This window comes from Hemitrygon akajei, chromosome 1, assembly GCF_048418815.1.
Source record: "Hemitrygon akajei chromosome 1, sHemAka1.3, whole genome shotgun sequence".
Taxonomy (NCBI): domain Eukaryota; kingdom Metazoa; phylum Chordata; class Chondrichthyes; order Myliobatiformes; family Dasyatidae; genus Hemitrygon; species Hemitrygon akajei.
This window is the reverse complement of record NC_133124.1, coordinates 63,120,760-63,137,118: the sequence shown is the minus strand read 5'-3', so window position 1 is coordinate 63,137,118 and position 16,359 is coordinate 63,120,760. Positions and strand designations below refer to the sequence as shown.

Sequence of the window (16,359 nt, the reverse complement as noted above, 5' to 3'; positions counted from 1 at the left end):
GTCAAACCTACAGTCTCCCAACCGCACATACTGAGGTCTATCTGTCAAGTAGTCCATTGCCACTGTCAATTGCCACTGCCTCCTCAGTTTAAGGGCAGATAACAATCATCCACATTAGTGCATCTCGTCAGATACAGATCAAACCAAGAAAGCTTACTTTCTTAAATAGTGAGATTTTTAAAAAAGTCATGATTGTTGTTGTCTTTAGCATTAATTCCAGATATAATTACTTGTATTTATATTTTCCCAGGGATTTAAATTATGTCCCTGGAGCTCTGGATGCAGGAGCATAACTTAGCCACTATCCTGCTGCACCCCATAAAGCTTAACCACATACAGCAAAGACTTCATTTCTGCTTTTATTCCCATTCTGACACATCGGTCCATGGACTCCTCTACTGCCGTGATGAAGCCACACTCAAGGCTGGAACTGCAACCCCTTGTATTCTGTCTGGGTAGCCTTGAACCTGATGGCATGAACATTGATTCCTCGAACTTCCGGTAATGCTCCCCCCCCCCCCCCCCACCATTCCCATTTCCCTCTCTCACCTTATCTCCTTGCCTGTCCATCACCTCCCTCCGATGCTCCTCCCACTTCCCTTTCTTCCATGGCCTGTCCTCTCCTATCAGATTCCCCCTTCTCCAGCCCTTTAATTCTTTCACCAATCAACTTCCCAGATCTTTAATTCATCATTCCCCATCCCCTCCCGGTTTCACCTATCACCTACTATCTTGTATTTCTTCCTCCCCTCCCCCACTTTCTTACCCTCTCATCTTTTTTCTCCAGTTCTGATGAAGGGTTTGGGCCCGAAATGTCAACTAGTTACTCTTTTCCATAGATGCTGCCTGGCCTGCTGAGTTCCGCCAGCATTGTGTGTGTGTGTGGCTTGGATTTCCAGCATCTGCAGATTTTCTCTTATTTCTGCACTTATTTCTCCATTAAAGGGGAACAATACTTCTACAATGTTTACTCTTCAAATATTAATACTGAAAATGTCATTGTTCTAATAATTTAACTCGTAATTGATAATGACCTTCGAGATGTAAATATCACGAAGTGTTGGTATTTTCTTCCCATTCTAATTTGCTGCTTACATTTTCTCATTAAGTTACAGTGGCAGGAGATCCATTCACAACATGTCTTAAAGCTATTCCCAGATGCAGGCTAGTCGATGTGCAAGGCAAGGAATACTTACTGAAGCTTTTGGCTGCTGTGATGCTGCAGCTGCAAAGTTTGCCACGTGGTTTATAATGGGAGAGAAATTTGTTGGACCATAAAGCCTAACTTGAGGAAGGCAGTTGCAGTAGGCAGCAATTATCCCTGGAACCCCTAAAGTACAAAATAAATTGTTAGCAAAGGAATTCACCACATCTGGTCATGACTGCTACTAAACCCAAGTTAGTGCTTCTTTCCCATTATGAGGTAACCGCTAATAAATCGTGGTTACTTAATTATAAAGTAGACTGAATACATCATGTGCTAAAAATATTCTATTTACAAATTTAAATAATGTATACTTAGAACAGTTGTCCATTAGAGTGCAAAGAGAAACCACTCATCTCATGAACATTGACCTTGTTTTGCTCAAATTAGTTACAATACTTACTGGCATAGTAGTATAATTATTGTGTATATAGTGCATTCATACATTAAGAAAATTCAGAAAAGTCAAGGACAACAAAGCAATTCTTCTCAAATGGTTTCAGTATCAATAGCTCCAAGTGAGAAAATGACATTAGATCATACCATTATTTAATCATATGAAAGTTGCATCTGAAGTTCAGCGCAGTTACTTGCAACAGTTCTATTTCAGATAAAAGGAATTTAAAGTTTCACATATGTTGCATCTTTCATGACCAGACAAGGAAGTGCAGTCACTTTAAACAATCACTTTAAATATAATGATTTAAATCTACAAGAGAAACGTAAATTGACGGGTTAGCATCAAATCAGACTGCAATACCTTTAGTTCTTTGTCATTTAAGGAATTAAGCTAATTGATCTGAACTGTTAAGAAATCTTGCATAACAAAATAGTTTTAAAAATCTCTTTTCAAAATTTAAAACAAATTTCATGAATAGATTAGTCCAAAACACATTGATGTTTGAAGCTCATTTCAAAAGTGACTGAAGTCTTTGACTTCAAGGAAATTGCTCAGCATATTCCTTGACCTACAGCAACAGCACAGATCTAAATTAACTCTCATTACACCAAACCCCTTCTCTTCATTTACAAAACCACTACAGAATAAAGCGTCCCATACCTTCACAAAATGGATTTTGAAGATTGAAGTTAAGTGGAAATTCATGGGATACCTGCAGAACAAAGAACAATGTATAGCGTATATCACATAAGTAATATTTTATTTGAATACATTTATACAAAAGATCTACTTTAACACTTACATGCCAGGTAGGAGGTATTTTTGCACCAAACCCAAATGCCGGGAATAATTTGTCTCTGTAAATGCAAATCATAATTAATTGTCTGCCTCCACATCAGAGTTATCACATGAAAATAAGTTGCATGAACATTAACAAGTAGAAGTACCTGCAACTATTAAAGCAGGTACCCAAATTATGGTACACAAATTATTCTGTATAATAATCTCAAATCATGGATGGTCATAACATAATTTTTGCAAGAAGTATTTTATTCTAGGATGTTAAGGAGGAAGCTTATTTACCCAACAAACAGGTTTTGAAGTTTGTTGATTAAATACCAAAGGGATGATGGTGTTGAACACTGAGCTGTAATCAATAAATGGCAGACTGACTGTTGCCAGTTAGCCCAAGGCTGAGTGGACAGCCAGTGATACTGCATCCAGATCCTTGCACAAGCACGAGCGAATTCTGGCCATGCCTAACCACTTAAAACATTATATCATAGTAGATGTCGAGCGCTACTACTAAATACAGAATATACAAGTTATACTATACTGTGTACAGCAGGATGGTGTGTGACTTGGAGGTGAATCTTCAGATTTCCTACATGACTATTGCCCTTATCCTTCTTGGTGATACAAGTTCTGGATTTGGAGGTACTGCTAGATTTTAATGATGAGGCACACTGATGTGACTTCCCACTGTTACGTACCCCGTAACTGGGTGTCTGATCAGCAGAGAAAGAAGAATCCGTTGGAGTCTGGTGGTACCAAACTAAAGGTGTTTATTAGTAAACTACACAACACAATATCAAAAATGCAAATATACATATAAAACAAGTTAGCAGTAATAAACCTAGAAGTGTAGGAATAATAATAATCAATAATAAACAAGCTCTATCGATGTCTAGAGGTAAATGAATTGTCATAGGAAAGTATAGAGTTCAGTTCATAAATGCTGAGGTGGTTATGGTTGTTGTATTGAAATCGTTGGAGAAACAGAGAGAGCGAGCGAGATGTAACAGCAACAGCTGCAGCAGGCAAATCTTTTGTGGCTTTCTTAATCCGTCGTATCATTGTGGCCATTCAGTTATGACCCCTCTGTTCTTCAGCTAGTCCGTTCTTCTGTGGTGGACTCGTCACTCTGGCATGAGTGGACACACACACAAGTCCCCACCAGCCCTGCTATAACACTGTGAGCTTTACTGACCGATCTCCTGGTTCGGTCTCCGAAGCCCCCACCTTTCTGTGGGTTCCCAACACTCAGTCAGTGTCCACTGGTGTGTCTGAAGGGTGTCTCTCCAGACCTGTCTTTTATCCCCACTCACGGGGTCTCAGCTATCCATCAACTCTGAATGACCGTGACCATCAAATCAGGCCACTCCTGCTATCTCCTGAGGAATGTTAACGAGCAAAGTAAAGTCCTTGTAGTGGAAGGTAAATAATCCAGGAAGAGTCAAAATACAGTAAATCAACAGTCTCTCTCCCCCTCTTATCTGCAGCAGATGTTCTTGCCTGGGCTTTATCTCTCTCTCATGAGCAGCATAGCAACAGCAATAGTTCGTAGTTCTCAGGAGGGGGGTTGGGAATGGTTAACTCTGCACCCCATTGACCATTAGGTCTGTTCATCACTCATAACACCACTAATTAAGAGGAAATTAGTGTTTAGGTGATGAGCTTTTTGGCATTGGAGTTACACTCATCAAGATAATTGGACAATATTAAAACACGACTTGTAAATTCATAAAATTCTATGTATAAAAATTACAATTCCAATGCCCCAAACTTCCACCTCAAACACTCAAGAAAAATGTAGGCACGTTCTATACTTAAACTTCTAAATGCAATCGCAAATCACACTGATTTCACAGCTGCAGGAGTGTAAACAATGACAACTAAAGAGCCCAAGAGACTAAAAAATGGTCACTTGACTATTACAATTTTGTGGGATGACCAGCAAAGATATGCTTAGTGGGACAGGGATCAGATTATAAATTGTTGGCACAGTGAAATACAACAGTGCCAAGTTACAAAGCACGACAGCAGAAAACTGTGTAACACTTACCCAACAGGCTGGTATATGTCTAGGGGAAAAAGAGATCCAGCCACACACCAACCCCGCCTCCCGTACACGCAGGTGCTGTGAGAATCGCGTTTATGCCTCGCGCCCGCCAACAGTATCAAACCCACAACAAATACCGTAATGAAATACACTTTAAAGAGTTTACTAAAATTAAAAGAGTATTAGGCAATACAATATATATATATATACAAGAAAAAAACAAAAGGCGCCAACTTATCAAAGTTCAGTCAGTTTAGTGCACTCGGTGGAGCTCAATCAACGAATCATCCGACAGCCACGTCGTCATCCCTGGGACCACCCGGTGGTCTTACGAGCCGTCCAGCGCCAGTCACGGTGGTCCTACGAGCCGTCCAGCGCCCGTCCACCTTCCTCGTCCGTCCCTCCTGCCGACTCCCCTCACCCCCAAGCCCGCGCAACCCCTCCCCCAAGTTCCCAGCCTCACAAAACACAATAACATTCCCCATTGATTAACAAATGAATACAATTACCATATCAGCCATTCTAAAGCAAAACAACGGCGAGAGAAACATTTAACAGACAAAGAAACATTCCTACTCGTAACAAACCAAAGAAGCCCTTTTTAGTAACATACACCGGACATTGTACAACTGTCAAGTTGGTTTGGAGTCAATTTCAGCTGTGATGGTGCTGGGTTTGCTCACCACAAAGTTCAAAACCCAAATGAAGACCTTAAGCCCTATCTGATAATAAATAGCCACGAGTACTCTCACTAAAAGGTCTGGAACTACCCAATCTTTAAAGATTAGCTTACTTTCCTGTTTATCCTTCACAGCGGGTTCAGCTGCCAATAACCACTATTCGAGTGGTGGGTCCCCTTGCCTTACCACGAAGGTACTTCCAACTAACAAAGCAGTTCATTCATTTTCAATGGCACACATTTAAATCCAAACAACATACTTAAAAAACATTTATAATGCAGCATTTCTATCTTAAACATTTTCAAATTGCAAACCATTTCTAGAGCACAAAGGATTTCCAAAACACAGGTGCAACTCCTGTAAGCTAAAAAGACATACTACCAATGCAGATGAGCAAATCGTCCAATATAGAAATTAAAGCCAAAGGAATGGATTCTAGTTCACCCCACATTTCTTTCATGTTTCTTGATGCTCCTTCACCCATTCCTAATAAGCCTGAACTTCTCTCTAACTTTACACTGTTTCTTTCCACTTGGGAGACTTCACACGTTTACAGTATTTCCTCAGATACCCTTTTTACAAAAACTGCCCCTTGGAGACAGTTCCCAGCTACCCATAATTAATGTTATAAAGCTAACTTCTCCAAGTACACAAGCCTTCCAACTATAAATGCATCAGTTATTTGATATGCTATATATTATCCATCCAGTCTGCATGCATTTTTGAACGATACAACTTAAATCAGTGTTGTCTATTTTGAAACAAGCCAAATTAAACACTGTTACTACTGTGCCCCAACTCTGAGGGGCCGAAGGGTACAAAGTAGTCCCCTCCTTTTTGAGAATCGCAAGATCGCTATTAATTCGGGTCTGGGACCCAGGAAATGAGAGAGACACACGCAGAATCCACAAGGGGTTTAGAATGTCCTGGCCCCTCAACGATACAAAGCCACGGAAAATGGCCATTGTCTCTTGGAGATGGAATTGTGTATTGAGTACTGTACTATTCATGGAAGCCCTCAGGGAATGATCAGAGGGGGCTGGTTGAGGGATGGCCTCATCCCAACCTGATTGACATCTGAAACCCCATGAGTAAGGATAAAAGAGGGTCTGGGGAACAACCCCTTTAGACGCACCAGGAGAAACGCTAGAAATCCCGTGACAGCATTTAATAGCGACAGCCGGTGGAGGGCCCACGTGTGTCTTTTCCCGTTGCCGGGATTGGGGCCTTACCACGGAAGACGGCTTAGCTAAAGAAGAGATCACCCCCACTATATCACCAGAAGAAATATCTTTTGCAATTTCTGCACTGTCCTCAGGGAAATCTCCTGGACCTGATGGGTTCCCTGTGGAATTTTATAAATCATTCTCCTCACTTCTTTCTCCTCAGTTACTTTCAGTATTATCTGACTCGTTTAATTACGGCAAATTGCCACCCTCTTTCAATGAGGCATCTATTATTCTTCTTTTAAAAAAGGGCAAAGACCCAACAGAGTGTTCCTCGTACAGGCCGATCTCTCTGCTCAATGTTGATGTAAAGATCTTAGCTAAAGTGTTGGCTCATAGATTAGAAACCGTTATTCCCTCCATTATCTCTGATGACCAAACAGGCTTTATTAAAAGCCATCTCCCTTTTTTTAACACTCGGCGTCTATTTAATATTTTATACTCAGTTCCAACTGGGACTCCTGAATGTGTTATCTCCCTTGATGCGGAGAAAGCATTTGACTGTATAGAGTGGAACTACCTTTTTGCAGTCTTAGAAAAATTTGACCTCGGCCAAAGTTTCATCTCTTGGATCCAATTGCTGTACCTGTGTCCTACTGCTTCTGTTCTAACTAATTTTCAGAAATCCCAAGTATTTAATCTCAAACGTGGCACCCGTCAGGGGTGCCCCTTAAGTCCCTTTCTCTTTGATTTGGCTATAGAACCTTTGGCGATAGCATTTCGAAATTGTCCTAAATTGACCGGGATTTGGAGAGGGGGTGTTGAGCATAAAGTTTCTCTCTATGCTGATGACTTATTACTCTTTCTCTCAAATCCGTCTACATCCTTACCTCTAATGTTTTCACTTCTTGACCAGTTTAGCCAGATCTCTGGCTATAAACTCAACTTACATAAGAGTGAACTTTTCCCAATTAATAAAGAAGCACAAGAACTAATATTTCGTGATCTCCCTTTTAAAGTACGGTAGTCCATAATCAATTTACTTATCTTGGAATTACAGTCACAAGGAAGTTTAAAGATCTCTTTCGTGAAAACTTTGTCAATCTTTCATATGCTATAAAACAGAGTCTGGTACAATGGTCACCTCTATCTATGTCCTTGGTAGGTCGTATTAATGTTGTTAAAATGTACCGGTATGTTCTCCCCAAATTTTTATACTTATTTCAATCTATCCCAATTTTTATTCCTAAATCTTTTTTTGATTCCTTAGACTCTATTATTTTGTCATATCTGTGGCAGAATAAGTGCTCTAGAATTAATAAAATCCACCTCCAAAAATCTAAAAAAGAGGGTGGCATGGCTTTACCTAACTTTCGCTTATATTACTGGGCAGCTAATATATGTTGTGCTGCCTTCTGGTCTTTCTTCCACGGTCAACCCGAGTGCCCTAACTGGGTGGCAATGGAGTTGAGCTCCACTAAAGAATTATCTATATCTGCACTTCTTGGCTCTGCACTCCCTAGCAGTCTGCCCAGATCAATAGCTAATCCTCTGGTTAGACACACTTTGCGTATATGGGCTCAGTTCAGGAAATGCTATGGTTTCCAGGGGTTTTCCGTTTCTAGCCCTGTCGCACATAATCACCTTTTTTTACCTACTACGTATGATTCAGCATTCCATGTTTGGTACAGGAAGGGCATTAGACATTTTGAAGATCTCTTCATTGATAATCGCTTCGCTTCTTTTCAGCAGCTCTCCGTTAAGTTCAACCTGCCTAACGCTCACTTTTCAGATATCTCCAAATCCGACACTTTACTGCTCCTTTAATTCCTAACTTTCCTGAAATGCCTGCGAAAAATGCTACGGACCTATTTCTTTCCATTAATCCACTAGGTAAAGGTTTAATATCAATTATCCGAGATAAACTAGCAGCCTTACGACGGGCCCCTGTGGATAAAATTAAAATGGCCTGGGAGCAGGATTTAAATATCTCCTTATCCGAGGAGAGCTGGGACTCAGTTCTCAAATCGGTTAACTCAACCTCCCTTTGTGCTCGCCATTGCCTCTTACAGTTTAAGATTGTTCATAGAGCCCATATGTCTAAATCTAAACTATCTCGATTCTACCCTGGCATTAGTCCGCTCTGTGATAAATGCAAGAGGGGTGTGGCCTCTCTCATCCATATGTACTGGTTCTGTCCTAGCTTGGAGAAATTCTGGAAAGATGTCTTCACTACATTATCGGGTATTCTGAATCAGCACCTAGAACCTAACCCCTTAATTGCTCTGTTCGGTTTTTGGGGCGAGACAGATTTATGTCTGGGTCCGACCAAATGCCGAATACTATCCTTTGCCTCTCTCCTGGCGAGACGCTTGATCCTCCTTAGATGGAGAGATGTTGCCCCGCCCACTCATGCGCAATGGCTTAACGATATTATGGCCTGCTTGGACCTCGAAAAAATTCATTATTCAGTTCTCAATTCGGATCTAAAGTTCCATAAGGTCTGGGGACCTTTTATCGAGTACTTTCATAACCTTCCTCTTGACTAGGGTTTTTTTTTCTTTTTTTTTCTTCTTTTCGGTCCCTTGCTTTCAGCTCCCTTTTTTTTTCTGGTAGTAGGCATTATTATCCTCTGTTACTAAGTGTATTCACAGTCTGGGAGTTTGACTGCCCGGACTTATACTCTTTATACTGTGTGGTGGTTGGTCTGGAGTTGTTGTTGTTTTTTTCTTGTATTGTGGGGCTTGGGGAGGACACTAAGCTCACTTGTCTTTAATTTAGGTGCTTTTTTGTTAAATTCTCTTCCTTTGTAGCATATTGTTATTGTATGCTTAATCTTGCACTGTATTAATGCTCCTCATTGGGATTTGGGGTTTTTAATTTTGTAAAATGTTTTGAAAAACTAATAAAAAAAAATTTAAAAAAAAGAGATCACCCCCAACGAAATTTCGAAGGATCAACATCATAAAAAGGAAAAGCTGGCAAGTTCTAAAAATCTGTCTTTCTCCAACCAAAGGCTGCAGCCTGCATGAACTTGAGTGACTTTTATATTTCCATCGGACAATACATTATCCCCTAGACAACGATAGAGCTATTTCTTATTATTATTATACCTGCGCTTTTAGATTTAGTATTGATGACATATATTATCTGTATGTTTGCATTGATATTATTTTTGTGTATTTTTATCAGTAAATACTGCTAAAAATAGTACCATCAGACTTCAACGGACCTCTCTATCTTTGCTGGTATGTGACCCAGTTACGGGGTACGTAACAACTTGGGGTTCTCGTCTCGAGATTTGATACCAAATTGGGAGGCCAGTGAATCGGGCTTGTAAGTCCAAACTTGAATCTGGTTACGCGGGTAGCCAGACGGGAAACCAGCAAAGATGGACGTTGGTGAATTTATAGAAAACCCGACTCTGGAGGCGCTAGAGGCGGCCACCAAATCGGACTTGATAAATATTGCGAAGGGACTAAACCTCGCAGAGGTGAGGTTGTCGATGAAAAAGCGGGAGGTGCGGAGGGCCATAACTCAGTATTATACTGGGAAGAATGTGTTTGCAGCTGAGGTATTGGAAAATATCCCTGAAAAGGTACCAGCTAGTGGGACAGCTCAGTTAGAGTTGGAGAAATTAAGGTTGGAACATGAAATTAAATTAAAGCAGCTGGAAGCAGCTGAAAAGGAAAAGGAAAGAGCTGAGAAAGAGAAAGAAAGGGCCGTGAGAGAAAAAGAACGGGCCGACAAGCAAAGGGAGCAGGCGCTCCAGCTAAAGGAGTTAGAGGTGAAAAGGGAGCAGGACAGAGCTGAGAAACAAAGAGAGCATGAAATGCAGTTAAAACAGCTGGAAGCAGCTGAAAAAGAGAGGGAGAGAGCTGAGAAAGAAAAGGAAAGAGCCGAGAAGGAGAGGGAGGCAGAGAAACAGAGGCAACATGACTTGGATATGGAGAAGTTAAGGCAAGAGTGAAGAGCCCAAGGGTCAGACCGACAGGAGCAGTTTAATGTTAGTCGGGAGTTGAGGGTAGTACCTCCGTTCGAGGAGACGGATGTTGATAGTTATTTCTTGCATTTTGAAAAGGTGGCAGTGAATCAGAAGTGGCCCAAAGAGCAGTGGGTAGCGCTGTTACAAAGTGTGTTAAAAGGGAAGGCACAACGGGCATATGCGGCGTTGTCCATGGAGGAGGAAGAGGCGGAGAATTATGCCAAAGTAAAGGAGGTCATTCTCCGGACTTACGAATTGGTACCTGAGGCGTATAGGCAAAAGTTCAGAAATTTAAAGAAAGGGTGGAATCAGACGTATACCGAGTTTGCCTATGAGAAGGGTGTGCTCTTGGATCGTTGGTGTACAGCAGAAACAGTGGAAGAGGATTTTTGGCGTCTCAGGGAGTTAATTCTGATTGAGGAATTTAAAGGTTGTGTTTCGGAGGATATCCGGATGTATTAATAAGTCCATCTCTGAATTTGCTAGGTTCGCAGATGAATATGCCCTAACCCACAAGACAAAGCTTTCCTCGAATAAAAGTTACCAGAGAGACCGTGGGAACGATAGAGAAAGCCCGCCGGCTGAGGCAGAGGTCCCGCCGGGAGCTAGTGGTAAGATTGAGGAGGAGAGGCAAGACGGCAAGGGATTTCCGGGCTTGACCTGTTTTAATTGTGGAAAGGGGGGACATATTGCATCTAGGTGCTTTGCTCCGAGGAAGGAAACAGGAAAAGGGAAAGCAGCGGTCCCTATCGGATGTGGCGTGGTAATCAGTAAATCGACAAGAGATCCCTGGGTAGACAGAGTACGAGAAGGGTCTGAGACTTGTATGTCAAACGGAACCGTGTCTATGAGAGAGGGAGACCCACCAGTTCCCGTGCGGATCTGGAGAGATACGGGAGCTGAACTGTCATTGATTAGCAGTAAGGTACTGGATTTTGGTCGCAAGACGGGAATGGTAGCTGTGAAAGGAATAGGAAAAGGGACATAACGGTGCCCTTGCATAGGATCATTATGAATTGTGAGCTGGTATCTGGACCAGTTGAAATGGGGGTGCGATCAGAATTCCCGAGAACTGACGCGGATGTCCTTCTGGGTAATGATTTAGCCGGTGGTAAGGTTTGGTCAGCAATGAAGCTGATGAGCCAGCCGGTGGAGGTCCTGCCCCTAGATTCCAAGATCTATCCCGCATGCACGATCACTCGCAGCATGTCGAGAAAGGCAGCTGAGAACGAGACCAGTTTAAATCCGGCCAGTATCGATTTGGCTGAGACGTTTTTACCGAACCTGTACCACGAGGGTTTAGAGGGTGGTAACACGAAGAGTAGTAAAGTGAAAGAGAGTAAGGGAGGGGAAGTAGACCTTCCCTTAGCGAGGAGAAAAGTTATAGAGGCATGAAATAAAGATGAGAAACAGATAAAGCTGTTAAAAGGTCCAGAGTTGGACACGGATGATCTGTCTGCTTTGGCAGAACTGTTTGAAGAAGTTGAAAATTCTAAAGGTGTTCCCGATAATGAAATGAAGGCAGTCCTAGATGAAAAGGATGCCATTACCTTGAAGAAGTCTGCTGGGTTGGCAGATGAGGTTGTTTCAGCCTGCGGGGTTGAGTTTACTCCGGAAGGGAGTTGCCCAGAGAGTAACTGGGAGGATCAGGGGAATTTAGAATTTGAAAAGGGTACGGGTATTGAAAGCCTGGAAGAGGCAAATGTCCCATTTGAGTGTGTTCAAGATGTGGATGCACGTGGTACTGAACCTAGTAATGGAGCTCAGAAAAAGTCTGAGGTATTTGATTCAGTTGAAAAGGAATGCAGTCCTTGTGGGTCAGATGGACTTGGTTCAGTGAAGAAAGGGTTAACCTTGGTAATAGTGGGAAGTGAGAATTCCCAGGTGTTTGTGCTCGAACAGGTGGTGAGGTGAATATTATTATTGAAGGAAAAGGGAAAAATGTAGTTTCCAAATCGAATGAAGAAAATTTAAAGTCTGGATTGATGTCAGAAGTAGCAACCAGGCTACCGAGACAATGGCTTGGTACCGCGGTGCCTGTGACTCAATTACAAGTTGAGTTGGAAGGTAAAGTGGCCCCACATGCTATTGTTATTCCAGAGTGTGGTGTGAAACCGCAGAATTCGAAATGCTGTTTTAACAAAGCGGGATCGCTGGCATTGAGAACTAATCGCCTGAAGGGTCCTGAAGAGAAACCTAGCAACTTGCATAAAATTAAAGAATTGTGTGGAAATTCGGAAAATGGTCTAAGTTTGGAACACATTGTTGATAAAATAACTCCTATGAAAGGAGCGGACGAAAGCCTATTTCGCCAGGGTGCACAAGCTCACCACGTGGGAGTTAACTGGAAAAGAGGCGAGGGTTAATGGGACGCCATTTTTAAATAGCAGAAGCCGGTTTTAAGGGATTTCAGCAAAGCATGTGAATAATAAAGACAACCCAATGGAAGACTGACTGTTAAGTTTGAAAGTAACATAAAGATTCGTATTTGCATGAACTTTTGTAGTATACACGTAAGCTAAGATCACAACTCTTTAGTTTTTGTTTGCTGAAGGAAAGAAATAAAAATAGGTGGTTATTAAATTGAAGTCTGATGCTACAAGACTTTAGTAAGGTACAAGATGTTAAGATATTAAAGGAAGTGACAATGTAATCATTAACTGTTTAGATGCTGAATTGAATTACTCTGTAGTGAAAAAAAACTTTTGTATTGTGTTAGATTCTAAAATCCTGTAAGACTCTGTATTACTCTGTTTTTACTGATGGTAAAAACGCGTTGAAGGAAGGGGGTGTTACAACTGTGCCCCAACTCTGAGGGGCCGAAGGGTACAAAGTAGCCTTCTCCTTTTTGAGAATCACAAGATCGCTATTAATTCAGGTCTGGGACCCAGGAAATGAGAGAGAGAGAGACACGCAGAATCCACAAGGGGGTTTGGAATGTCCTGGCCCCTCAGCGATACAAAGGCACGGAAAACGGCCATTGTCTCTTGGAGACGGAATTGTGTATTGAGTACTGTACTATTCATGGAAGCCCTCAGGGAATGATCAGAGGGGGCTGGTTGAGGGATGGCCTCATCCCAACCTGATTGACATCTGAGACCCCGTGAGTAAGAATAAAAGAGGGTCTGGGGAACAACCCCTTTAGACGCACCAGGAGAAACGCTAGAAATCCTGTGACAGCGTTTAATAGCGACAGCCGGTGGAGGGCCCACGTGTGTCCTTTCCCGTTGCCGGGATTGGGGCCTTACCACAGAAGACGGCTTAGCTAAAGAAGAGATCACCCCCAACGAAATTTCAAAGGATCGACATCATAAAAAGGAAAAGCTGGCAAGTTCTAAAAATCCGTCTTTCTCCAACCAAAGGCTGCAGCCTGCATGAACTTGAGTGACTTTTATATTTCCATCGGACAATACATTATCCCCTAGACAACGATAGAGCTATTTCTTATTGATTATTATTATTATACCCGCGCTTTTAGATTTAGTATTGACGACGTATATTATCTGTATGTTTGCATTGATATTATTTTTGTGTATTTTTATCAATAAATACTGTTAAAAATAGTACCATCAGACTTCAACGGACCTCTCTATCTTTGCTGGTAAGTGACCCAGTTACGGAGTACGTAACAACACCCATTCCTTATACTGTACCTCTTGAGCAGCAACAAACCAAGTACAGTGACAAACATCCTACTTTCTGCAGGAAGAGTATCTGCTATGTACACAGCTTGCTTGCAAAGCAATGATTTCAAACTTCAAACTAGTTACTGTGTGCCATTTACATTTTCGAAACAGAAGACTGACTCCTATTTATGACCAGAAACTAAACAAAGCATATTGTTGGAAGTATAACTTACATGGTTCGATCTTACATGTGGCAGCTGCTATTTAATAATAATATTAATAATGAATACTTCATTGATCCAGAGTGGGAAATTCAGCAGCGACATTTAAAAACACAATTAATAATGTGCAGACCTAACTAATAATAAACTACAGAATAATAATATACACAATAATGTACCAATGTGCAATAAAGTGCAATAATAATGTATAAAATTATAAAGCAGAGACCATTGTATTATGATGTGTGTTCTCCTGTCACACAGAGATGAACTGTTGAATATGATTATTATATTTGATGGGAAAGATTTTCTGTAACGATCCTTGTGACAGCGGAGCTGAATGAGTCTGTTTGAAAGGGTGCTCCGCTGCTTATTCAGTAGGCCATGGAGGGGATGTGCCTGATTGTCCATAATGGATAACAGTTTGTTTAGTGACCTCCTCTCGGCCACTACTCAAAAGAGTCTGGGTTGTAGGCAAGGATGGATTCAGCCTTTCTGATGAGTTTATTTAGTCTTTTTGCACCGATGCTGCTTCAACACAAAGCCCCAAAAAAGACTGGTAAAACATCTCCAACGTGCACACTTTGAAGGATGTCAGATTCCTTAGAAAATAGAGTTTTCTCATCCCCTTTTTGTAAACAGCCTCGGTGTTGGTTTTCCACTCAAGTCTGTTGTTGAGGTGAACACTATTTGTACTCCTCCACCACCACAGCTTCTCCCAGAATCTTGGCAAGAACATGAGGCCCCTGTCCCAGGAAGCAAAAATTCATCGCACAGGCAAAACTTACAATATTACATCCCTTTCTGTTAGTGCCGAGTTTCCAAAAGTCTATTTATAAAATAATTTTCACTGGCACTTTGTAGTAATGGAACCAAGCATTGTGCTTGCAGGTAAAATTGCATACAATGCAGCTATTGCCTCAAAATGAATATTCAATCATGATTCAAAGAAACATAACAGAATAGAACTGAATACATTACGTGTCATAGTCTTGAATGATCACTCCAATAGACCAGATTGCCATTTGATATTCATTATACCCACTTGGATTTAAATAATGTAGAGAGTTTGGTGTTCTTGGATCCCCATTAGAGCCCGTGAAGTCAATTCCAACCTATATACAGAAAACAAGAGAACATTATCTGTGAGGTAGTTGTATTTTGGGAGAGCTTTTGGCTAGCATGCATCTTGGTAAACAAACAAAGAAGTTTGCCTCTTGTAGTTTTCCCAGTGTTAATAGTGATAGAGATCTCCCTAAAGCTATTTCTAAAACCTTTAAACCATGCAAGTGGTTGTTCTAATGCAGTACTGATAGATACTGGTGTGCAAAGCCACTGCAGTCCAGAGAACAGCCAGCTTCAGGAATCAAATTCCCACATTAGTAGCAACTAGTATCACTGTTCTAACTTCAGGCAGTATTCCTTAAGTTACCTCACTCTTTCCACTGCCAGGAAATATACACAGGTAATGAGCATGTGTTATAATGGTGGGAGAACTGAGGGATATAGACCATGTGCAGTTTAAATTGGCATCACAGTCAGAATTTCTTCTGGTCATTTTATTTTGAAGAGTAACCTGCCGAAACAATTTTGGCCTTTGGTGACTGGAATTTAGATCAGTCTGCATAGTCTGACGAAATGTTGTGTAGCACTCTGAGTAAGACTGTAGAAAAGATGAGCCAACATAATTAATAATGCCCAGTTCCAGTCTTGTTAGTAAAAGCTGTTACTAACAGAATAGCACCAATAGCGATTCAGGCCAAAACTACTGTAAATCTCACCAGAAATGAAATTAACTTTGGGTATTTGAGTAATTCCATTATTTATGAAAGGGATGTGTTCTGGGAACATGTCTCATTTTATTTACTGAGATAAGAGTAGAGAAGGCTCTTTCTGCTCTTTGAGCCACATTGCCCAGCAACTGCCCAATTATGGAACAATTTACAATGACCAGATAAACTAACAACCGGTGTGCCTTTGAACTCTGGGAGGAAACCGAAGCACCCAGAGGAAACTCACGCGGAGAGAATGTGCAAACTCCTTACAGGCAGCAGCAGGAATTGTACCCGGTTGCCTGTACTGTAAAGCGTATACCACTAGGCTACTGTGCCATCATTTTATAATTACAAATTGAAAAGACTAGGTGAAATGCATTACAGTACCCAAAATGCAATGTTCCCACTTTGGGGGTGAAAAAAGAACTTTTTTTTATAAAAAGATGCTTTATAATTTGCA

At 41.3% G+C, this 16,359-nt stretch overlaps 1 protein-coding gene across 3 annotated transcripts in view; it reads right to left on the bottom strand.

Annotated features, from left to right (window-relative positions):
• cpne3 (copine III) overlaps positions 1 to 16,359 on the bottom strand; it is a 70,072-nt gene that overhangs the window by 5,342 nt on the left and 48,371 nt on the right. For all 3 annotated transcript variants that reach the window (XM_073044345.1, XM_073044363.1, XM_073044354.1), the window contains exons 11-14: positions 15,106 to 15,239; positions 2,407 to 2,461; positions 2,265 to 2,316; positions 1,197 to 1,330 (exon numbers count right to left, since the gene is read on the bottom strand). In XM_073044345.1, the coding sequence (XP_072900446.1) occupies positions 1,197 to 1,330; positions 2,265 to 2,316; positions 2,407 to 2,461; positions 15,106 to 15,239 (375 nt within the window). The remainder of the gene's footprint in view (positions 1 to 1,196; positions 1,331 to 2,264; positions 2,317 to 2,406; positions 2,462 to 15,105; positions 15,240 to 16,359) is intronic.